Source organism: Ornithodoros turicata, chromosome 5 (assembly GCF_037126465.1).
Source record: "Ornithodoros turicata isolate Travis chromosome 5, ASM3712646v1, whole genome shotgun sequence".
Lineage (NCBI taxonomy): Eukaryota > Metazoa > Arthropoda > Arachnida > Ixodida > Argasidae > Ornithodoros > Ornithodoros turicata.
The window spans coordinates 30,215,344-30,240,024 of record NC_088205.1 but is presented as its reverse complement, the minus strand read 5'-3'; the positions used below and the strand labels follow the sequence as shown (position 1 = coordinate 30,240,024).

General features: G+C 45.1%; 2 protein-coding genes across 2 annotated transcripts in view; one reads left to right on the top strand and one right to left on the bottom strand.

The window, feature by feature from the left end:
• Window positions 1–24,681, top strand: part of LOC135394281 (transcription factor SOX-5-like) — a 511,283-nt gene that overhangs the window by 92,643 nt on the left and 393,959 nt on the right. The window lies entirely within an intron of this gene.
• LOC135395667 (histone-lysine N-methyltransferase SETMAR-like) lies at window positions 2,379–2,816 on the bottom strand. Its single transcript, XM_064626764.1, has one exon. It carries the CDS (start codon window positions 2,814–2,816, stop codon window positions 2,379–2,381), a length of 438 nt encoding a protein of 145 aa, XP_064482834.1.

Below are 24,681 nucleotides of genomic sequence, written 5' to 3'. Positions count from 1 at the left end.
CGAATAAAGCATCCGAGGGACGTTCCAATTAATGACGGCTCTTCCGAGTTGAGGGAAAACTTGTTGTTGGCCCGCTACGGCTCATAGAAATGGGGAATTTTGTTGTTAGTTAAGCCCACCAGGAGTATACTGGAAGTTTTCTGGGGGATCTTCATGTTGAGTAGCCTAGATTATGTCTGCACCAAGTGCGTCAGGAAACCGGTAGTTCACGCTCCGACGTCTGTGCGTCCCTAAGAGAAATGAAAGGCTAACCCAAGCTTCCACCATAACTGAATCTTCTCTATATATCAAAGTTTTAGGAATTTCGTAACGCTGTATCTTAGCTGCTTGCTGGAGGAACATAGTGAGAGAGTGTGTGTGAGAGAGAGATTAAGAAGAAATCACGATGGAACCAGCCTTTGTACATGTCTTCTGTTTGATAAGTTAAAATTAAGAATCAGATCCCGTGCACCAGCTGTGCTGTCTGAGGTTTTCCCTGGGTTTTCCGAAGTCTTTCCAGGCGAATGTTTGCACAGTTTCCCCTGAAGTCCGCCAAGGACGCATACTTAACCCCTGTCCCCCACTCCTTCATGCTGTCCTCTCTCCATCTATCCACGTCTGTACGCCGCTCATAGCCACAGTTGCTTCGCGGCGCTAACACGGAATTTAAAAATTGAAATTAAAAAATATGGAGGAATTGAATTCGGCACCCAACCGATTCTGCAACTGTAAAAGACGAGAAAGGAAAGACAAAAAACGTAACGTAACGTCTTGACGCACGCGTCCACCAAAATGTTGTCGCGGGGCCACAATTATATACAAAGCAATAACAAAACGTGCGCAACGTTAACGACATATGCAACGGCAACGGCAAATATGTACGCTACAGCGGCAACCGCAACAACATATAGGCTCACACTCCGATGAACACTGTGCAATAAAATCCACAAGTGCAGCCGGAGGTGCATCCCTCTTGTTTGAAGGCCAGACACCTAACACCTTTACATTGTCAAAATGTCTACTGTCTGTTTCTATAGCTGCGAGGACTCTGATTCTATAATATCGTTAATATCGTGTCGTTCTGGTCTCCTTTCAAATCTGCGTTCAAATCTTTCATTACTTTTAAAAAGACCCCGTGGGTTATCTCGTAATATTCGCCAATTGCACAGGGTCGAAACCAGTCATGGGTTGGTCAGTCACTCAAAATATTTAACTAAGGTACAGTTACAGTTAGCCTGCAAAAATGGTTACTGAGTTACACTTACAGTTACTGCTTTAAAGTAACTTACTGCTAACTAAAGTAACTAAAGTTAGTAGTTAGTAAGTAACTAAAGTGCAGTTACTATTTAGGGGGAAGGCAGAATAAACGTAGCTCAAAAATTTGTTTTAGCCTTGTACTGACGGTCGAAGCATATACGGGTGTTCCTCCGGCTGAATAATTCGTAAATAGCCGATGCTATCGAAAAGCTTTCTTTTTTGTCATCATCCTTGATGCACCGGCTAAGAACTAGGCACCTCATTTGCATGGGCTCATTAATAAATTAACACTGCTAACTTTAAACATTTACTTCGGACGCTCTCGGAACCTCTGTACCGATCGGGACCTTCAGCGAAAAATATTCCAGGAAAAAACCCGCTTCGACACTTAGTTCACCCCCATGTGTGAACCAGGCGGATAGCTGAGCGAAAGAGCGCATTGGTGCCCTGCTCCGCGCAAGGAATATGTAAACTCAAACCAATTCATCACTTAACCACTAAGTGTCGACACGGGCTTTTCTTGGACATTGTTCGCAGTCGGTTGCGATTTGTAAAACAGGTTCCGAAAGCGTCCGAAGTAAAATTTAAAAATTAGCAGTTTTATTTAATTAATGACCGTACGCAAATAATCCGCTCACTACTCGGTTCTTGGCCGATGTCTCAGGGATGCTCACTGAAAAGAAAGCTTTTCGATAGCACCACCTGTTTACGAATTATTCAGTCGGGGGACCTTCGCGAAACACGCGGTATGGCGGGCTATACCAAGTTATAAACAGAGGATATCCCATGTTCCCTAGCAGCACGGTGTGAGTTAGTCTAAGGCTATCCTGGGTGCGTGTGAGATGACAGAATTCGCGGAATTCCTGTTTGGGGATAACTGCTACGTATTTGAAGCCTCGACGAAATCACACCAGGGAAGTGACGCGTGAAAAATATCCCACTACCTGACTAACTTAGTTGCAACTACTTTAACAAAAAGTTACTAGTTACAGGTACGAGGGGTGTTCAAGTCAAACCGGGACTTTCCATTTTTCGCAAAAGTAAAGTGAACTTACAGACGAGAAATTAGTTTTTCAACGTAATCTCCAGCTGTACTAATGCACTTGTCCCAGCCCTTCACGAGGGCTTGCACGCCCAGCCCTTCACGAGGGGATGCAAGGAGCGTAGAAATCCTTACCGGCGCGTAGCAGCAATGATCGGACCGCATTCTTGATCTCGTCGTCGCAGCTGAAGTGGCGGCCCCTAAGGAACGCCTTCAGTGGCCCGAAGAGATGGAAATCGTTGGGGTCGAGGTCCGGACTGTAAGGGGGATGTGGCAGCGACTCCCAGCCAAGTTCCTCTAAGGTGCGCGCCGTGAGATGCGCGGTATGCGTGCGTGCATTGTCCTCCAGGAGGACGCCTTTGGTGATGAGTCCCGGGCGCTTTTGCTTCAGCGTCTTATGCGCATCCCTGGGAATCTGGCAATAATATGCACTATTGATAGTGGTACAACTGGGCAGAAAATCAGCATGAACAACGCCAGCCTTGTCCCAGAAAACCGTGGCCATGACCTTACCCGCAGACGGGGTGCTTCGGAACATCTTGGGAGCTGTCGAGCCCGAATGCTTCCACTGTTTTGATGCGCGTTTAGACTCCGGAGAGAAATGGTGCACCCACGTTTCATCGCACGTGATGATCCGATCAAGGAACGGCGGCCCTTCAGTGTCAAAACGGTACCTTAGCTCTAGGGAGGTTTCCAGTCTTCTCTGCCGGTCAAACACGGAGAGCTGCCTCGGCACCCAGTGGACACTAACTTTCCGAAACTGGAGGTGTTCATGAATGATAGTGTTCAACGTTCCCACAGAAAGGTCCGTCTTTCGAGCCAGTTCGAGACATGTGATCCGTCGGTCCTTGAGGGTCAGGCGCTCCACAAGTCGGACGTTCTCAGGAACTCTGACACTGGGCTCTGAGCCGCCCCGGCCGGGATTGTCCTGCACTGATGTACGGCCGCCTTGGAACCATTTGCACCACTCAAACGCTTCGCTGCGGCTAAGTGTATCGTGGCCATACTGAGCCTAAAGTCTTCTGTGAATTTCAGATGACTTTACGCTTTTATTCACAAGAAACTTCATGACAATTCGCCGTTCGATGTGCGCGCTCACCTCGTTGTCGGCCATCTTGTTCATCACGTGTCTTCTGTTTTGCGCAAACTTTGGACCACCACGTGGTGAACGCGAAGGCCTGTCGCGTGTGAAAATGACGAAAAGGAAGTAGCGCGAACCATTTGTACACTCAGGAGACAGAAAGTCCCGGTTTGACTTGAACACCCCTCGTACTTTTTTAGAAAAGTATCTAGTTGCCGTGTATTCACACGCACAACATCCTCACGGAAGATTTCAGTGGAAGAAAAAGCAAGAAAACTTCTCACGCAACTGAAGTGCTGCCCCGTGTTATGTTGAGCATACCGTACGGTACCGGAATATCGGGAGTGGCGTACTGCGCACTTAGCAGATGACTCCATCAGCGTCTCTTCCTGTCGTCTGCTACTGAATATCTTGTGGCTGTGTCGCAGGGGATATTCCCCACTGTTAGCAATGCATGTGAAGACACGAGGTTGAGCGCTCGCGCTCACATGACAACAGAAAGCTATGACGTTCTCCGCATCTTCCGCTGACGTATTCTGGGGAATGTCGCTCGTGTGAATGGACGGTTACTGTCACTAGTTGCTGCAAAAAGTAACTAGTTACAGGTTACTTGTAACTTAGTCACTACGCAGGAGTGGTCAAAACGTCCCGATTGCGGAACCTAGATGAGGGCAGTGGTGATCAAAAGTATGCGCAGCTCATTTAACGGGTATTAACAACGATTCAGTTCAATTAAATTTAACTTTTATTTTCATAGTGCCCATGAACAAACAGAGTCTTAATATGTCATAGTCTTAACGATGGCTGATTGAGAGCTCATGCAGGGTGCCGTCGTGGCTTGATGAGTGCGAAACGATATTCGGTTCCTTTCGGCTCCGCGAAGGAGGCACTATTGTAATTCCATTTTAACCGAGTACTCTGCCTTCTAACTCGGAATCTGGTCTCGGCTAGGCGACATGTATACACTCTGTATGTGAATTTTGTCTTCAATGATACTGTGCTGCTTCTTCTCTTGACCAGGTCCACATCTTAATAATTTTGATGTCATACATTGGATGCGCCTCAATTTTTGTGATGATCTAGGAAAGTTGCCTTTTATTTACTTCGCTCCTAATTGTGCTGACAGGCGTGTCTTCATTCGACTCATTCAGTATACAGCCTTGCAGCCGACAGGGTTCAGATTCTGTATTTACGAAAGGGAGAGCGGTGTCTCCCCTCGAGGGAGAGGGCGTTTAGCTTAGCCGCTGGCTAAGCCGTTGGATGTGTGACGTCATGGAACGGATCAATACCACGTGGCACGAATCTCCAGTTTAGCGAGGTCTGGCATTTGGCGCGAGCCCAGTGGCAAAAATCCGGCACCAAAATAAGAGCTCCCCACGTGCTCGTGAAGGGAAAAACATCCCGATGATGAAGACGCCGCTTCGGGTCTCATGGTCTGCGACGAAAGACAAAATCAGGTGAACTCGTTGTTCTGTGTGTGCTGCAGCGTTTGCATGTTTGCCGTGTTGTACGATATGAATGGACAGAGGACATAACAGGTATAACGCATTCCTGCCAGAGATTTCGCGTCTCAAAATGAAAAGCATAGGAAAAGATAAGGCAGACGATGTCATACAAATCAACTTTGACGCCAGTTTTCTACTAAATTCTACCACCGGCTGTGCTGTGTGAGGTTTTCCTTGGGTTTTCGGAAGACTTTCCAGACCAATGTCGGCACTGTTCCCTCTGAAGTCGGCCTAGGACGCATACTAATCCCCTTGTCCTCCACTCCTTCCTGCCCCTTCCTCCCACTGTTAGCGCAGTGTAACAATTTTAGTTTGCATAAAACCACTGTATACTGTACAACACAATGTGATTTGATAAATTTGACATTTCTCATACAGTTTTTGACGAAAGATGTCCCAAGAAAGTTTAATCGACAACGGCAAAGGAACTAGAGGGGCAGCCATATTGCTTGTTTTGGATTCGGCGCCGGTTCGCAAATACGTTAACTGAGCATATGTTATTAAAATGCATTAGAACTGCTCCACACGAAGACCCATTCGATACTAATATATATCAAAATATTATATACATTTTCAACACGTTTAACTAGGTTTACTAAATTAAAGTAGCATAACTTATATTTTACTTAGTGAGTGGACCGCATCGACATCATAGCGTTTGATATCATTAGAAAACGACGTGTTACACGAGCTTCATGAATAATGCCATTCGGGATTACAATGCCATTAGACTATAATGTCGTTTTTCGTGGCAATGAACGACGTACGATGAGACTCATTAGCCCATCTTTTTAGGCTTGTTGTTGTTGTTTGATTTCCATGGGGCTAAGAGCGCTAAAGCGACGAACACGTATACACACAACACAGAGCAGTCACTGTCAACAATTTAATTTAGAACACACATTCCACTCCTTTTACGACAGGTAGCCCTTCACAACTGCGAGGTTGGGTGCGATGCAAGTGCTTCTGGATTCTCCTCCAGTCGTAGATGCATCAGCAGAAATGTATATTCGTAACGTTTTTATAACATGAAAAATGCGTTGCCGAACGACACGCGGGCGACCAAGAAGGACAAGAACGAAACAGGCGGCTTGACAGTGCGGGCCGATCACAGGCAGCCGCCTTTGCCGAGGGACATAATGAGGCTAAAGTCCTGGCAACCCTGATTCAAGTGTAATGGCGCCAGCGTTTCTTGCATACGCAGTCAGGTGGCTTTCTTAATTTGGCTATAGCCGCTGTTAGACAATGCTCGTGAAACAACCGATCACTCTCTGCCGGTGTACTTTACGAGGCTTATTTCGACGAGGCAGCCAGACCATAAAGAACTAGGGCCATATTTTCTTAGAAAAATATAAGCTTGGAGAATAACGATAATTCTTGTTGCGTGCTAGCTCAAGATCTGTACTCGAACTGGAGACACCTAATCATTCCAAGAATTCATTTTTGGATCTGTACCCACGTAGGCTGACATTCTCAACTCTTTCACGACACGTCTTCATCTACTTAAAAATGAAACGGTACCTTTCCTTGGGAGCGTGACAGCAACAGATAAGGGCTGTCCTCAAAAATGCGGAAGCGGTGCTCTTCAAGGGGAGAGAGAAAAAAATCGTTGAAAAGAAAAGGAGCTCGTGTCACCTTCTCTATTAACGATTTTATAACGAGAAATCATAAATATAAAATGGACAGGTCTTTTCTTTTTTTCGTCGACCCGCTGCGTTTATTCTCGTCCGCTGACATGCACCGGGACAGTTTTATCAGCGAAAGCGAAAAAAAGAAGAACTCGTAGAAAAAGGCAAATTTAGCGCTCGGAAATAGTTGCCCCGCTCGCCCGACGACTGAGAAAGCAGCGGGTACCTTGTCTCTTTCCTTTCTTTCTTTCTTTTTTTTTTTTCGTCCCTGCGCTGTTTCTCGTACAATTTACATTGGTTGTGTGGCAAAGGGGATTGGGATGGGTGGTGCTAAACAACATTAACGGAACCGTGAAACGGAACATTAAGGATCAGCCCCTCCCCATGTGGCTCAGAATAGGCGCTCAGCTTAGAATAGGAGGTGGTATAAAGTTACTACAACGCGAACAAGGCCCATTGGAGAAGTGTTTGGGCACGGGGCGGGTGCAAGAGACGGGCCTATACGAGAACAGGCTCTGAAAATGTTCAACCTCGCAACATATCATTTAGGAGACCCTTCTTCCTGGCGTATTCATTTACAATCCATCTTTCATGTATTCCCACATCTTATCGTGTTGATTTATTTCTGTTGGCTCTATTAGCAAAATAGTGGGTGCGTTCTTTTCGCCTGTACTACTTGCACCCAGTGCAAGAGGGCAGCTCCTTTGCATTCTTTTCGGAGAGGCAATCTGCGCCCCTGCTGTACCATCGCATTCGTCTCAAAGTGCCGCTGCAGCGTCGATTCAGACAATGCAAGACGAGCAGACGGCGGATCCAGTAACATGGCAGCCGAAAACGCACGCAGTTTGGGGTTTGTCGAGAATGACGAAGTCATATTATATACCACATGACATGTATGTACCGTGTCTCAAAAGAATGAGAGCCTTTTTAGCGACATCGATCTTAGTCGCATGGTTCGTAGGTGATGCATTGTGCAAAGTACTGCAGTTTTATTCTCATAATATACGTTTTCTCTCAATAGTACATGCTCAGACATTGTTGAAAATCATGTTCATGAGGCGAGATGACAAACGAAACATGCACTTGTGTTCGGATCGACAAACCGTGCTTCTGGTGCCGCATCCATTCACGACGAGCTGTTACTGCGGAGTTGCCTCTTCAATGAGGGAAAACGTTGCATCTTCTGATTCGAAATCAAAGAGCGATAACATGGCAACTTTGGCACGTGGTTCCATAGGGACCGCGAGTAGTGTAGAAAAAACGCGTCAACTGAACTTCGACCGGGCCCATTTGACACACAGCACGGAGACTGCATCCACCATCTGCACTCTCACGTTCGTTTTCAGGCCGAGGGGTGACTGCATCGGTCAGGCTCCTCTTCGTCACTTCCTTTGCTCCCTTAGTAAAAAATGTAAAATGAGGCAGCACGTTTTATAGTGAAAAGAACGCAGCTAATGTTGTTCGGGTTTGAAGTGAGAAAACATTCCATGTTGGTTTACAGCGATGCTCCGCTCTTGGTGTGTGATATAGTTGTGACGAGGTTCTCGGGTATCTGGAAGAGAGTGCGATCAAGTCACGACGCACGTAAAGATAAGCAAAGTTTCTGGTGGTATTAGTATATCGTATGCTATCGCCTTTGCGTACGCAAGGGGTAGCGTTGGTGGTTCTGCGCATGCGCGAAACATAAACATACCTTCGCGCATTCCGCACAACTACCACGCTATCCTTTACGTAGGCATAGGCGACAGTGTACGATATACAAAAACTCACTGTTACCTCCCTGCGCGGCCTTTAACTTAGTGGCCTCGCACCGCTAAAAGTACCGTGTCTTAGCGCACGTTACGTGCATTTTCTCTGGTTCTCGGTAGATTTCGGCCCAGTCATCCAAGATTATCATATTACTACAGGGTGGCACATTACTTCACGCCGTGTATGACAGACACAAACATAAATACGTCGAGCAACCATCCAAAGATTTTCTGTCCAGGTGAGCACTCTGCTGAAGTAGCCGTTTCATGACAACAGCAACAACAATAGATGATGATGATGATGAGGGGGTGTTTCACCGCGGTGGTGCGGTACCCTGCCCAATTGCACGTGGAACATTATATGAATATGATAAAGGAAGGACGAAAACATGAGAAAGAATTAAAGCGTCTGGAGCAATCCAGTGGACGACAGGAAGTCCATGAACAGGTGAAGAACCCGACGATGGAGCACAGAATCTTCTTATGGGGGGAGGGGGATCTTCATGACGTCATTCGTGTGTTTTACGTATTCCCGATACAACAACGCTCTATCAGCTGCCGTGGCCCATTGGCTAAGATGATCCACCCACGCCGAGACTGGAAAGTGACCCGGGTTCAAATCCTGGCACCGGTTGTGATGTCTTGGTATTCTCCCTTCCTCAGGCGCTTTCAGGCAAATTTCGGTTAAAGCCTTTGTTGCCTATTGCGTAAAGTGAGCCGAAGAGTTCCTCGAGCCGCTAAATGCACATAGACAAGGACGGGGTAACTTCGCTGAATGTCCTGGCGGGTACAGGGAGATCCCAATGAAGGTTGCTTAGAGAAACCTACGTGTTTCCCGTTGTGGGAAGTTCTGCGGTACTGTCCATATGAATAACTGCTGGTGGGAATGGAGCAGGTGATTTTGCTTGTAGTGTTATTGCCTAATGAAACTAATTATTATTATTGTTGCTGTTGTTATGCGCAATACATACTTCTGTCCTGTCCCCATTACGCTTCTGGATTGCATGAAATATCTGCGTTTTCTTCGACCCACAGCTGCGTTTTCACAATCACGTCTCCTACATACGCTCTTCCGCTTCGAAAATTATTGGGTTACTTTCATATACATGCAAAATCTTCTCAACCCTTTCTGTCTCCGTTCATGTGTACCGTTCGTTCTGCCTCGGCTGGAGTACGCTTCTCCAGTGCGGAATTCTCTTGTTTGAAAACGGTGTGAAAGAAGAAGGAAATGTGTCCTATTAGAGTTCGTCCAGGAGACACATGACATGAGACACAAGCAAAGTACATAGGAAATGTCAGAGGTATAGCACTCAAAAGCACGCTCCCTCGGTTTTATCTCAATCCCAAAATAAATTTCCAGGATATTCGTGTGGAAAATCTCCAAATCCTGGAACTAAAAAAAAAATTACCCGGAGTTGAGTTGAGTTGAGAAGAAAAATTGAGAAATAGTCACTCATTACGAGAGCCGGCTACTCCAGATCACTTAGAAAAACAAAAATGGCTAACTACAATAGGTACGATGAGTGACAGAGATACTCAGTCACTCACTCACTCATTGAACGCGGTTCTACGTTTCCTTGATGAAGCGCATCTAATTGACATTTTGTGACACTTTCTGGTCCCTGGTTTGTGACAAGTGTTCCCACTAGTTCGGGATGTTTGTCTCCCGCTCCCAAACTACTGGGTTCTCTCCCCCCCCCTTTTTTTTTCATTCTTTCAACTAACTGCGGCTAAGTGGTTTGGGGTAGCCAGTCTGACTTTGTCGTGACCTAAATCCCCCTTTTTTTCTTTTTCCATCACATCACATCACATCAATCACTCACTCGCACACATTGTCACACCCATTGTCAGCCAGAATGTGTCCACCAACGTGAAGTCTGCGCAAAGTCGCACAAATGCCTGCATGGCGTGGAACTGATGGTCGGGTGACCAAGGGCCCAGAACCTTAACAACATCGAAGGGTCTGCCATCCAGCCGAGATAAAGAAGCTTGTAAATACAGTCGTTGCTGCTAATACCGTGGACAGAATAATAAGATGTGTTCAGTGTCCTCAACAAGTGCCACAGTTAGGCGAATCTTCCTTTCCAAGCTTGTGAAGACATCGGCTGTAGGGCACATTGAGGCGGAGCCGGTGGTAAAGTGACGCAAACGGCCTAGGGAACGACGTCGGGAAAGCAGAGGTAAGCTGCGGGTCAACGCTGTGTAGCAGCACCGCCAGATAGCCATTGTGCCTCAGCCAGTTGGCGGCACAGAGCAGTCAACATGGCCCTAGCGTCGGACTTGCTGTAATAGATGAGTCGTGACGCACGCTTCTGATGTACTCTGCGTGCCGCAGGGTCAGCCGCATCATGCCCAGGTATGCAGCAATGTCCTGGGATCCATTGAAAGAACATGTCGTGTCCAGCAGCTACCGCCCTTGCGTCTAGTTTTATAAAATCAGCAACTACAGGGTTGACAGCGCTGGTAGTCCTTGCAGACACAAGGGACTGCAGAGCAGACTGGGAATCCGAGATAATCACCCACTTAGTCCGTGAGTGAGCCGACACTATATATTCCATAGCCATGAGCAACAGTTCAGCTGCTGTCGACGATGTCGCATTGGACAAACGCACTCCACTTTCAACGCCACATGCGGGTATGACGAATTCATTACCCGCAATTCCCAACACTACCTGTACCTTGCAATGTTCATTGTCTTATTCTTGAGTATGAATAGAGAACAATAGTTTATGTAACGTACCCCCAGGGTGTTTCACCTGACATGATAAAAAAATCCACAACTTCTGAGCACTTTTATCAAATTTTATTCGCGAGAAAATTGATTTTTCCAATTGACCTCAATTGAAATTTGTAAAGTCAACCTACCATTATTATTATTACTATTTTTTGACAAACACAAAGTTAATACGGGGTTTACCCCATTCTATTGCAAATAATACGGGGTTTACCCCATTCTATTGCAAATAATACGGGGTTTACCCCATTCTATTGCAAATTACATTCACTACTACAATGGTGATAGCTGCAAAAAAATGCGAAAACCGTCGTTTCGAGGCGCGCAAAGTGCCGGTCGCGCTCAGATCCCCGAAAGAAGCGATGGGAGGAGTCCATGTACCTACCCTTCCATTTTTCCTTTTCCAAGCTTTTGCTGATTACGGTAGCTGAAAGAAGAGCAAGAAGGAAACAGGCGGGCGGGTGACCGTTCTTATTGTTCCGGCTTATCTTATCTTGACGGAGAACTGAGTTCGGCCGACAGTTTGCGGTTCTCGAAACCACAGTTTTCGTTTTTCTTTTTTTTTTCCCCAGCAATTACCAAAGTTGGAGGGAATGTATTTTGTAATGCAATGGGGTAAATTCGATGTGCGCTTCTGCAGACAAAACGTGAGGTTTGGCAAATTTCGGAGGTCAATTGGTAAGGATTCAATTTTTCCCGACTTAAAAGTCTCAGATGTAATAGCAATTCCCCCGAATTGAATAGCGTTGATCCCATGATGTTCAGTCTAGTAGATTTTTTCCATCTGATTTTTTTCTCACGTTAGGTGAAATACCCTGTATATCACAGCGATCGCCTGTCGTCTTCTATCACTTGTATGTCGCCTTGAGTTTCATCTACTATTCGGCTACTTTATGGCTACTTTAAATGCCGACTTTAGCCCAACTAACTTGACTAGGGTTCAAGGTGCACGCCGAGCCCCGAAAATAGTGCGAGGAAACTTGTCATTTATGAAACGCTCAGGAAGTTTACGGAGCTCGCATTGGTACGGAAATGCCTTCATAATATGCCTATTGTACATATTATTTCAGCGCGTCCCAATGGAGATGTTTACTATACGCTGTTCTAAGCAACCACTTTGGGCACCAGAACAGAAAGTAGTCGCATTGAAGGCTCATGTAAGGGCATCGCTTTATGTATCGTATTTATGCGTATTTAATTGAACTTCCGCGGTGTTGATGCTGGGTACGCGCTTAACGAATGACCGTTCATTAAGCCAACTCAAAGGAAAGGCAGCACCAAGAAGGGTTTCCCCATAATAATAGAGGGTCCGACATCCACACTGTTTTTCCTCCATAAAGCAACATAAAGCCTCCATGAAGCAGAATACGTGATGCCTCTGAAATCCATATGGCGAGTCCATTAGCGGTCCACGGACACATGCACCATTCGCGTATGGGTGACAGGGAAAATAAAACAACAACAAGGCGCAGAATAACGAAGAAAAGGAGCATGAGTAATAAAAAAAAGAAGAAGAAAGAAAAGATAAAGGGATCGAGTCCCACAAGATCGGGGATGTGTCCGCAAGTGCTCAGATAACGCTATACTTTTGCATGAAGGCGTTCGTTGACACACGCGTTGGTGGTATGTCTCGGTGCATAGATTGTGCTCCACTATAATTGTCGTACTTTTTATCTTTCGTTGGAACATGACTGTACATTTTGTCGGTATTTTTGTGTAGATATTTGGTACTGAGGGTGAACCCCTTCAACACATAACACACACATAACGAAATGATGATGAGATGAGGCTTGAAATAGTGAATGGTGGGAAACAGTGAATATATCACACATAATATAAGTGACGGAACTAAATGTATGGGAGCACGAAACCGGTAACGTGCGGCTTTGCGTCTTCCTATCCAGCGCGAGAGCACCACTGTAGCATTCCAGTAAACTGAAAGAACAAAAGAAGCAGTCGGATTAGAAGTGCGAGAGGCCGATTGTATGCTAAAGGCGACAAAAAGTATCAAGAAGAACCTTGGAACTGCTAACTTGGAATCCATAGTTAAACGACTGCTTCGTGCGTGAATTTCCAAGCTTCTTTAATCAAATCAGTTAATGCGGAAGTCTGGCTCTAACCTGCACAGCAAGATAGCCTCCGCTTGAGATTAATTCGCCTGAATTTGTAACTCTGTATCGCGGAGTGTGTCCGCTATCAATAAAAAGTAAAGGCCATATAATTTCGTTGTAAGTTCGTCACAAGTCCCGGAGAAACAATCTGTCCACGTCGGCCGTACGTCGCCAACGACTGGAAGCCCTTCATTTACAAATGCGTTTATAAACCCAACATGTTCTCAGCCAGGCTCCGCATCCATCTTTCTTGAATGTGAGCAAGCACTCGAAATAAGCGCTTACGGAACGTTTTCTTTTGACATGCCCCTCGAACAATGGCACTTCAATTGGCGTCTCCCTTTTTTTCCGTCACTGCCGTGGCTGAGTCAGCGGTTCGCGGTAATCCTTCCAACAATCCGCAATTAGGGCACCGAATTAGCGCCAAATCCTGACATTTTTAAACGATGTGTCGACGCGGCTGATTTGGCTTAATTAAACGGGGGCTCCTGCTGAGCTGGCCAAAAGTCCACTGATCGCGCCGTGATTTGCGATCGAGACAGGAAAATTACCGTAGACGCGATGAAGGCGTTTTTGGGGATTCGTCAAACAACGGACAACGGGTTCGCGTGTTGAAACCGGACCGTGCATCGATTAGGCTCCTTCACCTGCATATAGTTCGTTTTATTACTCTGTTTTTTTTTGTTGTTGTTTTTTGGTGCCGCGGTGAAACATCCCATGTCATCATCATTAGCTAGTTGTTGTTGTTGTTGTTTATTTATTTCTGTAATTGAACACGCACTGTTGCTGTGGCAAAGACAAGCACTAATTGACGGGGATTTATTGCTATCCACTCTTGTAGCGACCAAACGAAGCCGTGATATTACAAGACCGTACTTGGAGGAATCCTGTTGAGTGTTGGGGATGAGGGGAACGCCTTATTGTATTTGTTTCAGTCATTCTAGAAACGAACGTCTCCTTGAATGCGTATGCTGCGCACAATACGCGCATGACGTTCACAATCTATCGTAACCATATAAAGCCACAATTATCAGCCTCTGTCATATCCACCAGATGCTTCCTGCCTCTGTCGTTGTTGGCGAGTAAGTGCGTTTGAAAGAAAAAGTGTAGGAAGTGCTGTGGATTCTATGTGAGCGCGTGGATTGGATACACTCTAATTGTTTCACAGTCTTTCCGACCCTTTTGTTTAATATCTAAGAATCATTTGGACGTGATGGAGAGAAGTCGAACAGGAGCGTCGCGAGAAAATGAAAGGTGCCAATAAGAGTAAGTTTCAAACGCGGCGTACTCTGTCAAACGGTCAAACACTCGATTACGAACTTTAAGCTGAGTCTCTATACTTCTTTCCAGCGTTGTGCAGTTTTCCTCTGTGAAAAAGTGATGACTGAAAAGTGAGAAAAGAAGGAATTCTCCGGTCTCAGCAATTTCTACTTGCCTGATGTAACTCCAACTTAAGGAGTGTCGAAAAAGAAAGACAGAAGAAGAAGAAAAAAAACAACAACTTCGGCGTATCCAAACATGGGAACTTTACCTCGATAATAAATTCGATCATTATCATAGTTGTCTCGCGTCGTAAAGCCAGGAAATATCAATAAATTCGATGAAAAACGCAACAAGAAGGCAAAACGGTGCAAATGACGAGCACAATAGAGATAAATTATTCGCAGTCATACCGCGCAGCATGTACCAACACAACTGTGGGCGGAACTCAGCTTACGTTTAAATCTACTCCTAGTTATTAAGAGATAAACGACGAAAAGCAAAAAGAAGGAAAATGGTGGCTTTGTTGCGAGACAGTACATACACTATAAGACTGGGTAATATTAGTCGTGATTGATTTATTGATTTTTAGTTTTAGCTCGACTGCGCGTGCTTTTTGTTGCTATAGATGGAGTTGCGTGAGCGGGGGACCTCATGCGCATGAGGTCATGATGATTCCAGAACCTTCATGTAAAACACGTTTTTTAAAAGATCGGGACGTCGCATTGCAATACGTTTTAGTGTTGATCATGTGTTGTATGTTCTGAAGACTCAAAGCGACAAAAAAGTTTGGTTTCGGTATCAGCTTTTTTTTGCAACAATCACTGCTTTTTCGCAAACGTGGAACTGAGCAGATTATGAACACTGGTCAGCAGAACGCTTCTATACTGTTAAGATAAACCTTTTAGTATCCTGCAGTGACTCCACCGTTCGCTTCCAAAGGCCCCAGAAACTCGGTGTCCGCGCTGAACGATCCATATATGCGACACGTGCACAGCCACATGTCCCTAAAATATTTTTGAAACTACTTTTGAAGAAAACTGGAAGTTTTCCGTAATTTAGAAGCCCTTTAGAAAGCACCAGAGTGCGCATTAGTTGGTTGAGACCGCGTTGGGTGGTTGTCTATTCAATTCGCTAGATTTCTCGCTAGGTTCCGGCCACGTGGATTTGGTCTCTGACCAGCTCCAAAATCGCTAGAACGGCAACAGTGGACTTGCGCTTATGCATCCATCGCAATGGGACAGATAGCGTCTGCAATAGGGCGCTGAACGTTCCAAACTCTACTCTTTTTTCTTCTAATTATACTTCCATGATGATCGCTTTCCGCCGAGACTGGGAGGTGACGCGGGTTCGAATCCCCTCACTGCCTGTGATGTCTGAGGTTTCCCCCGGATTTTCCGGAACACTTTCTAGACTAATGTCGGCCCCATGAAGCGTGCCCAAGATGCATACTAACCCCCTGTCCCCCACCGCTTCCTGCTGTCCTCTCTCCATCTGTCCACGTCTGTACGCCGCTGATAGCAACAGTTGCTTCGCGGTACTAACACGGGCTTAAAAAATAAAAATCTATCAACCTGCCAATGGCCGGTGCACAAGACGAAGGTGGACTTTTCATGGTGCAATTCAGAAAAGAAAAGAAAAAAGAGATTGCAACACTGTAGACTTTTGTAACTCAGTGTAAAGTGAAATTATCAAAATACAGTAATTTTAACGTCCTTTTCATGCGATAGACAGAATACACCTCTAAATAAAAGAGGCGAATTCTTTTAGTCAGTCAGCTCTCGTCCAAATCGGCAGCAGCGATCATCCATCATCGTAAACGTTGATCCCTGCTAACATTTTCGACTTCAATTCCCTGCACGGAGAAGGAGAAGATCCCCTCTTCGCGGGGAAAACCGAACCAAGTTACTCGCGAGAGAAACGTAGCTGACAATAACTCACCAAAGAAGTCATCAACGTTGAAATGGAGCCACCCTTTTCTTTCGTTCGTTTCTTTTATGTGTGACGGAAGGACCTGACTATAGAATCCTAACATCCCTGTTCTACGAAACCTCAACACACCACCGTGTAAGGAGTAAATAAATACGTCGTAAAAAATAATCTTTCTTTTTGTCGGAAGTACAAGAAAAAAAAAGAAAGAGAAAACAGTCGCACCCCGTTCGCGCACGCTTTTGCGGGCGCAAACAATTTCAGCTGGCGACATAAATCACAAACACCAATTTCATTTTCAACGACCCTCTTCTCTATACGTTGAGTATGTATATATTTTTTGTTACCCGGGAGGGAACATCATCTTGCACTTTTCACATCCACAGAAAATATCCCGAAAGAAAAGCGCATACGAGGAAAAAAAAAAGAAGTGTTGTTTCATCGGAACCGCTGTAAAGGAAACAAAAAAGTCGAATCGAAAGAAAGGATTCCAAGTCTTCCGAAGCAATGGCGCATAAACAAAAATCCCCCGACCAACAACTCTTTGACACCATCTTCACCTGTGGAGTCTTTGTGAGAGAACAGGCGGAATCGGAGGCGGCGATGGAACAACCCGCTGAGCCGTTTTGATTATTGCGGCTCTTTTTCTTCGGCGCGTGCATGTGTCAGGTAGGGGTTGTTTCCATTTGCGGTATCGTAATAACCTTCGGAATGGTTTATGGCTGTGCGTGCATCTCTCCTTACATTGTATTAGGAGGAAATCGAAGCCGGGTGAATGGCTGGGGAGATGATGAGACGGCCGTAAAAACGCACGCGAAGAGAGAATAAGCTCTGCGAGGAGATGGCATCGAGGGCGAAGCCCTTCTACTGCCTTATCCTTTACTAACGGATCCCTGGAGGCTAGAATTGTTAGACACGTCATGTTATTATTTCGGAACTAATCGGAAGAAAGGAAACAATGGCAATGCGTTTCTACGTAAGATTGGTGTCGCACTCTCGTCGTCGACGTGCCCATCGTGTGGAGTGAGAGAGGATTCACATTGTGTTCAGATCCCAGGCAGCACCCCGAGATTAGACCGATATTGGACCAATATTGGCAATATAGATTGCCAATATTGGCCCAATATGGAAACTGCAACATGGGCAATATTGGTCCAATATTGGCACGCCAGTTTTGCCAGTGTCATGCCGTTATTCCCAATCTTGGTCCAATATTGGCGAATCAGTTTTGCCGATATTGCGCCACTATACCCGATGTTGGTCCAATATTGGTTATCCGGTTTTGCCAGTCTTGTGCCGGTATACCAGTCCTTGGTCCAATATTGGTAGCCCGATTTTTAACATTGTTGTGCCCAGAATTTGCCCCATTGTGCGGTCCTACTCTCAATGAGTACTTTTTAGTTGTTCAATGAACAACAGACACACACTTTTGTTAAACACGCACACAAGTTTATTTCACTTACTCTTACATCTCTTACGAAACTCTCAACTGTGGGTCTTGATTCTCATTTGGGGGGGAGACTGTGCCTGTTTGTGGATGCTCTGTACCCCGCTTCTGACGGCCACCGTCTCTGTCCGCTGCCCCGGCCAAGAACTTCCCCAGCGCTTTCTCAGCATATAGCTGCCGCACGTCGGCTCGCTGAATGATTGCAACTGGACAGAAATGTTAAATGAGAGAGTTTCTAGTCAGGTACAAAAGCATGCACTTTATCGTATTTCCACATGCCACTGCTATATCTAGAGTCTCTTAAGAAAGACAACTATAAACAGCATTAGGATTACCTACCAATCACAACAGTGCAGGGATTGAACCCACTGATTGCAGACTTGCTACCTTGCTTCCCATTCACACTGAATTCGGCCTGTAGCGGTGGGCACAATACCCTGGACATAACAGCCCTGACTACAGCATGGAAAGCGGCTCCTCCCAAAACCAGCAAGGTATTCTTTCTGAAACAAAAGCATCACAGACCATATAGGCTTTTCTAAACCAGCATGACTTCCCTCTTGTAGTATACAGTAGTGACGTTTACTTGCTTATACGAACGTTAAAATTGCTAATTACAAAATGATATACTACACCACAGGTTACTGAGGGTCATTCCATGCCAAATATTCCAGACTTTGGGATTGTAACCAAGCAGATCTGGGGACTTTTACAAAAATGTCGAATGAGAAACATGAGCATCAAGAGCACCAAAGCATAAAAAACTGAGAGTTACTGTCAGCTTATACATATTACATTGTTCTTCTGCGGCATTTCATTGTTCTTCTCCTTCTGTGGCATTGGCTTGCAATGATGGTCTTCATGATTCATCTCCGGCGCTAGTGGAAGGGAAGTCGTCAGTTGGAAGGTTAACAGCACCCTAACAAAAATTCAAAATGAGGAAATACGCGAATTGGTCCTTCACCTGAACAACATCAAGGTCAATCATAGTCAAGCCACACTATTTGCTAAACACTGCGTGCAAGAAAATTGCACAGCTGTGTGCCATTGCGTACATTCTGTGCCGCTCCCTATGTAGGAAGACCATAAGCATGTAACAGAGAAAAAGAACTTGTACTATGTAAGACTGAGCATTTCACTCAAACCAAATGCCAGTACAATGAAAAACTACGGGCATGAGATACTGCGAAAACCTGCAATGCAACAGACCCAAAGTATTCAACACAATGGAGAAACTTGTACCATGAAAGGCTACAAGTATGGAAGGCTCTGCCAAACATTTCATTTCATTTATTTAACCCTTAAAGGCCCGAGGGCATTACATAAGGGACATAGGCAAAGCAAAACACAGTAATGCTAATTACAATGTTACAATAACAATAATAATAACAATAACAAATTACAAACAAAAAAAAGACTACGATGATGATGCATCTCATTAGTGTACAGCCTACTTTGCAACTATCAAGGTAAGTCTAGTGATAATGAAAACATCTAACAAGTTAGTTCAGTGTTAATCTTTCAGGTGTTCTGTCTGAGACTGTTGAAAGCGTGTGTTATCTGTGATCGTCACTATGCTGTTCGGCAGGTTATTCCAGAGGTCAATAGTTCGTGGTAAAAAAGAGTTTTGGAACGAGGTTGTAGAAGCATGAATTGGACAGATTTTTTTCAGGTTGTTAATGCGTGATGAAGACCGGAAGGGTTTCAATATCATGTCGTGTTTTATGTCAAGAGGGCTGTGGAAAAGTTTATGAAGGAATGTTATGCTGCCATGTATACGTCTTTGTTTCAGTGTGGGTAATTCGAGGGTATGCCTCATATCTGTGATACTGCTGTGCGGGTTATAGTTGTTCATTATAAACCTGATGGCGCGGTTTTGAATAGACTCCAATTCAGTGCTTAGTGTTTCCTGCCAGGGGTGCCATATTACAGATGCGTATTCGAGCTTGGGTCTCACTATTGTTGTGTACGCAAGCTTTTTAACAAGTGGTGAAGCCATACGGATGTTTCGCCTGAGGTAGCCAAGGGACTTGTTTGCACTGGATGAGATAGCACGGATGTGTGTGCGCCATGATAGGTCTGGTGTTAGGTGAAGTCCAAGGTATTTATAGTTATTTACCTGCGTTAGTACTGATGTTCCCAAAACGTAATTCAAGTTAGAAGGTTGGCATGACCGAGTGAAAGTCATCGACTTACATTTCGAGTAGTTAGCTTCCATTAGCCAGTCGGAACACCACAGATGAAAAGAATGTAAGTCGTTTTGTAATATGGCTCGATCATGTTCATTATGTATGGTTCTATATATGACACAGTCATCAGCATACAGGCATATATTGGACTTGATGTAGTTTGGTAAGTCGTTGATGTAGATCAGAAAGAGCAACGGACCAAGCACGGATCCCTGCGGTACTCCGGATGTTACTGGTGAAATGCTTGAACAGGTGTTATTTGCAATTGTGTACTGAACCCGTGAGTGAAGAAAATGCCGAATCCATTCTGAAACTGCGTTATCAATGTTTAGTCGAGATAGCTTGTGGAGTAAACGTGAATGCGGGACCTTATCGAAAGCTTTCGAAAAATCTATAAAAACAGCGTCTGTCGGTATCCTATTGTCCAAGTTAAGATGAATGTCATGAGTAAACCGTAACAGCTGTGTCTCACAGCTTAGTCCCTTGCGAAAACCATGTTGAGTGTTAGATAACAAAGAGTTGCTTTCAAAAAAATTAATGATAGATGAGTACAAAATGTGTTCCATGAGCTTTCCAGATACACTTGTCAACGAGATGGGTCGATAGTTTGATGGTGTATATCTGCTTCCTGATTTGTAAATTGGTGTCACGCGAGCAGTTTTCCAGTCTTCAGGAACAACACCTAGCCGAAGGGACTGGTTGAAAATGTCACACAAGAACAGTGATGAAACCATTTTAGTACTTTTAAGTATCTTAGCGTTGATACCGTCGTCACCACCGGACGACGATATTTTCAGTCTGTCAATCATTGAACATATGCCTTGGAATGTGACAGTAACTGAGGCCATGCGCTCATGGTTAAGAGGCGGCAGCTGAGGTATGGAAGACATATCTTCAATGGTAAATACTGAGCAGAAAAAACTGTTCAGAACCGTTGCGGCTTCACAATCAGGTAATAATTGGCCGCTTAAACCCTCCAAGACAATCTTAGAATTTCGAGATTCCGGTGTGACAAATTGCCAAAATTGGCGTGGATTGTTTTGTAATAGAAGGCCAAGGCCCTCATTAAAGAACTTAGACCTGGCTATCTGTAGTTTCCGTTTGTACTCAGATTCGCAACTGTTATATTTAGCCCAAGAAGATACACTGTTAACCATTCGGGCATCTCTAAATAAGCGCTTCTTCTTGTTGCCAAGTCGTTTAAGCTCTCTGTTATACCACGGCTTACTTTTATCAGCAGGTACTCTTATGGTAGGTATGTGTTTGTTAACAAGCTCATTGATTTTTGTCCTAAACATTGTCCAGTTGCAGTCAACACTTCTCTCACGAAAATCTTCAGAAAACGTATCGTAGTATTGCTGCATGCCATTGTTGATGGCGTGACATTACACTATAATAGATCGTGAGGCTCAAAGACAATTCAAAATTGCTTTTTTTTTTCTCGGAGTAACAGAACCTGTCAGGTGACAAGTTCAACCTCTCCGTATTATTTTTAGTCCGTCCAACTCCAACAATTCAAAAGCTGTACGGAAGAATGGTGCAGATACGCCATTGGGTTCGAACTTCGAACCGAGAAACACGATAAAGGTGGCGGAACCGTGGGTAGGCACGGGAATTTGCCGAATAACTTCGTAACCGCTCTGAACATACAACATAGATGTGGGATAGAAAGTTGTTGGGGTAAAACCGCAATATACAAACCTAAAAATTCAACGCGATCGGACGAAGGGGAAGCGAGTTCCGTCCCCAGACAGTGAGGAGCCGCTACCAGACGCACCGGCGCGGATACCCGACGCTCTCAAGGGAATTTCTGGAGAACGAAACGTCGCGCGCTTACGGGACCAAAGTAGTCGGAGAGACCACGTCGAGCCCTTCAAAAAGACACAAAGTACACTATATGTAGCTCCACTATTAGCATGTTTCAGTAAGAGACTGTCCGGGATATAACTGGTAATCGCAACGCGTAATGTTCGCTGCCCTAATCTGTGCATTCCACTTAAAGTATAGTCTGACCAACCCGTTACAATGGTACTTCAAATAAGAAATAGGGAACAAAATGTAGAGACAACACTTACCACTAGCAGAATGTTGTGTATCAACTTTTAGTTTGAGACGCGCCGCTCCGACCAGTTCAATACTCCACGTTACTTGCATTTGGAACCGAGAACGGTTATCCAGTCAGGGTTGCCAGATGCCAAGCTGGTCTCCCGCCAAAACTGATCGAGAAAATAGCCCAAATATAGCCAACTCACGCCAACGCATAAAAAAAAAATAACCAAAAGTGTTTTCGTTACTCTGTTCACAAAACCGGGAGAATATACAGCATAAGATAGGGGCATGCAACTTCTCCTGGATTATGGATACATAAGTTCGCTTTTAAACTTGTTCAGGTAGGATTCGGATGGCATAAAGTATTTTCAGCAACGTCCCATGCCGCGGACTAATACGAGACGAAACGTCTCGTGTTAAATGTTGTTATTCATGTTGTGTTAAGTCGCTGGTAAATGTTTTCTTCCGATGTCCTCAAGTGGAACATACGGCGTGTATAAGAACCACAATATGTATTGAATCAGATATGATGCACCACGTATAGCTTATAACTTTATTGCTTATGTAAATAAAGGTCACTTTCAACGACTCCACGCCCGAGGCAGCATGATATCAAGTAGAGGTCCCATATACAAGCGGCAGTTTTGCGCAAAGGTGCTCGCATGCTCGCCACATTGCGAATTGCTAAGGCAGCGTTCACACGGGGCAACTTTCTCCAGCAACTATGAGCAACTTTGGAGTTGCTGTCAGCCGGCAACCTCCAGCAACTCGAGTTGTTCAGAGTTGCTGCGAATCGCTCGCCGACCGAAAACTTGAGAAGTTGTTCGTGCACCGGCCAATCAGCGAGCGGAGCATTTACACGTGACTCCCGATGGCGTTGTGGATTTCGTTCGTGGATTCATGGGTTCAAATCCTGCAGGTGCAGCTGAGAAATAACTTTTTCTTTTTTTACGAACTTCACGGAAACATATCAGTTGCCATTTCTGGAAGGTGATAATGATCTATTAGGGCAATAAAACTGACTAAAATTTGATAAACAGCAGCTAAAGAGAATATTCCACCAGTTCGATTCGAACCCACATTCTCCGGTCACCATAAGGTTGCTTGTGGGTGGAGCTACCGAGTTGCTGCGTGTGAACGCCGGCTAACGTGAAGCTGGGAACCCGACCTTGAAGTTAGCAACTCGCGTTGCCGCGAACCTGGCAAATTTTTACTTGGAGCAACCGTTTATATGCGCGCGGTAGTTACTAAACTGTGTACAGACCTGTACATGGTTAGTCTTTAATATTCCAACAGCATTAGTTTTGGGGCTTTTAATAATGGAACATCAGCGAGCCTAGGCACTATACGTACTCTCTCCAATTCGCACAACTTATTCAAACTCAGCAAGGTCAGAGTATAAAATCGCACGGGAATTGGTTCCTTTGAACTTCGAAATTCTGACTGTACAGGAACCAAAGCTGCGTTGCAGTATCACCACCTGTGTCCGTCACAGAATTACCGAATTACGAAAAAGGATTCCGACATGTGTGTCTTCGTATCTGCTCATATCTATTCTGCTGCCCATTAACACGTCCGACCTGGGAGCGCAAAGAATCATTACTTTATTCAGTCTTGACAGACGGCAGTGCATTATTATGTGTCGGGACAGAAATGCAGAAACGAGGGGTGACAGTCGTCGTGTGGTCGTGTGCTGTCGTCCGAGCGCATGGCGTGAAACGCTGGTATAGCCCAAAAATAGCCAAGATGAAAAACGCCCCGCCAACTGTCACAAAAAAGTAGCCCAATTTGGTGGTTTATAGCCCAATCTGGCAACCCTGGTATCTTTGCAGATATCACACTACAATGACTTGTAGAGCTACTAACGTCCTGTTCCAATACCCAGATAACTGTTGAAACATGCCGCAAGTAACACCACAACCGCCACATTCACAACCGCCATGGCAGAGAGAGACAAAGAGCACATTGTTGCCGGGCCTGTCACAGCGAAGCGCCAAGCGTGACGGTTTGTCAGACAGGTTTGGCTTTGGAAGTCCATCAGAACCTGGGGCGGTTCCAGATCCTGAGTTTGGGGACCACAGTTGCACAGGGTGAAGTGTTTAGCTTTGCTAAAATTGCACATACCTGTCTGATTCTGGTTTAGTCCGAGGAAATTATTACATTTGATTTTCCAGATTTCTCAAAAATGCCAATATTCCCTGTATATGACCTATATTGGGAAATGCCAATATGGCCACTGATGAACCAATATTGGCGGGATCTTGGGAATATTGGGCCAATATGCCCAACGACGAGCCAATATTGGTAGAACCTTGGGAATATAGGGCCAGTATGCCCAATGGTGAGCCACTATTGGCGGAATCTTGTGAATATAGGGCCAGTATGCCCAATGGTGAGCCAATATTGGCAGAATCTTGGGAATACTGGTCCAATATTGGACCTGTATTCCCAATATGCAGCCAATATTGATCCAAGCTTCTATGCTGCTTGAGATGGAGTGTCATCCTTGTCAACACGAGCCGGTAGGCGCTGAGAAATGTCATTGGCTGTTATAGCCCCGGAGGTGCACGTGGGTGCGTTTATATTCGCTGATATCCGCACGATATTGTGGTTTGCAGATAAATGTCAATGTTAAGAAATATAATGTTTTAACACCGCGCGATGAATTGCGGATACAACCACGCGTCTCTGCGGTACGCGCGGATATCTGCAAGTTTATCCA

Bases quoted from the DNA above. Each gene is read 5' to 3' on its own strand.
- LOC135395667 (XM_064626764.1), bottom strand. From the start codon at position 2,816: ATGTTCCGAAGCACCCCGTCTGCGGGTAAGGTCATGGCCACGGTTTTC.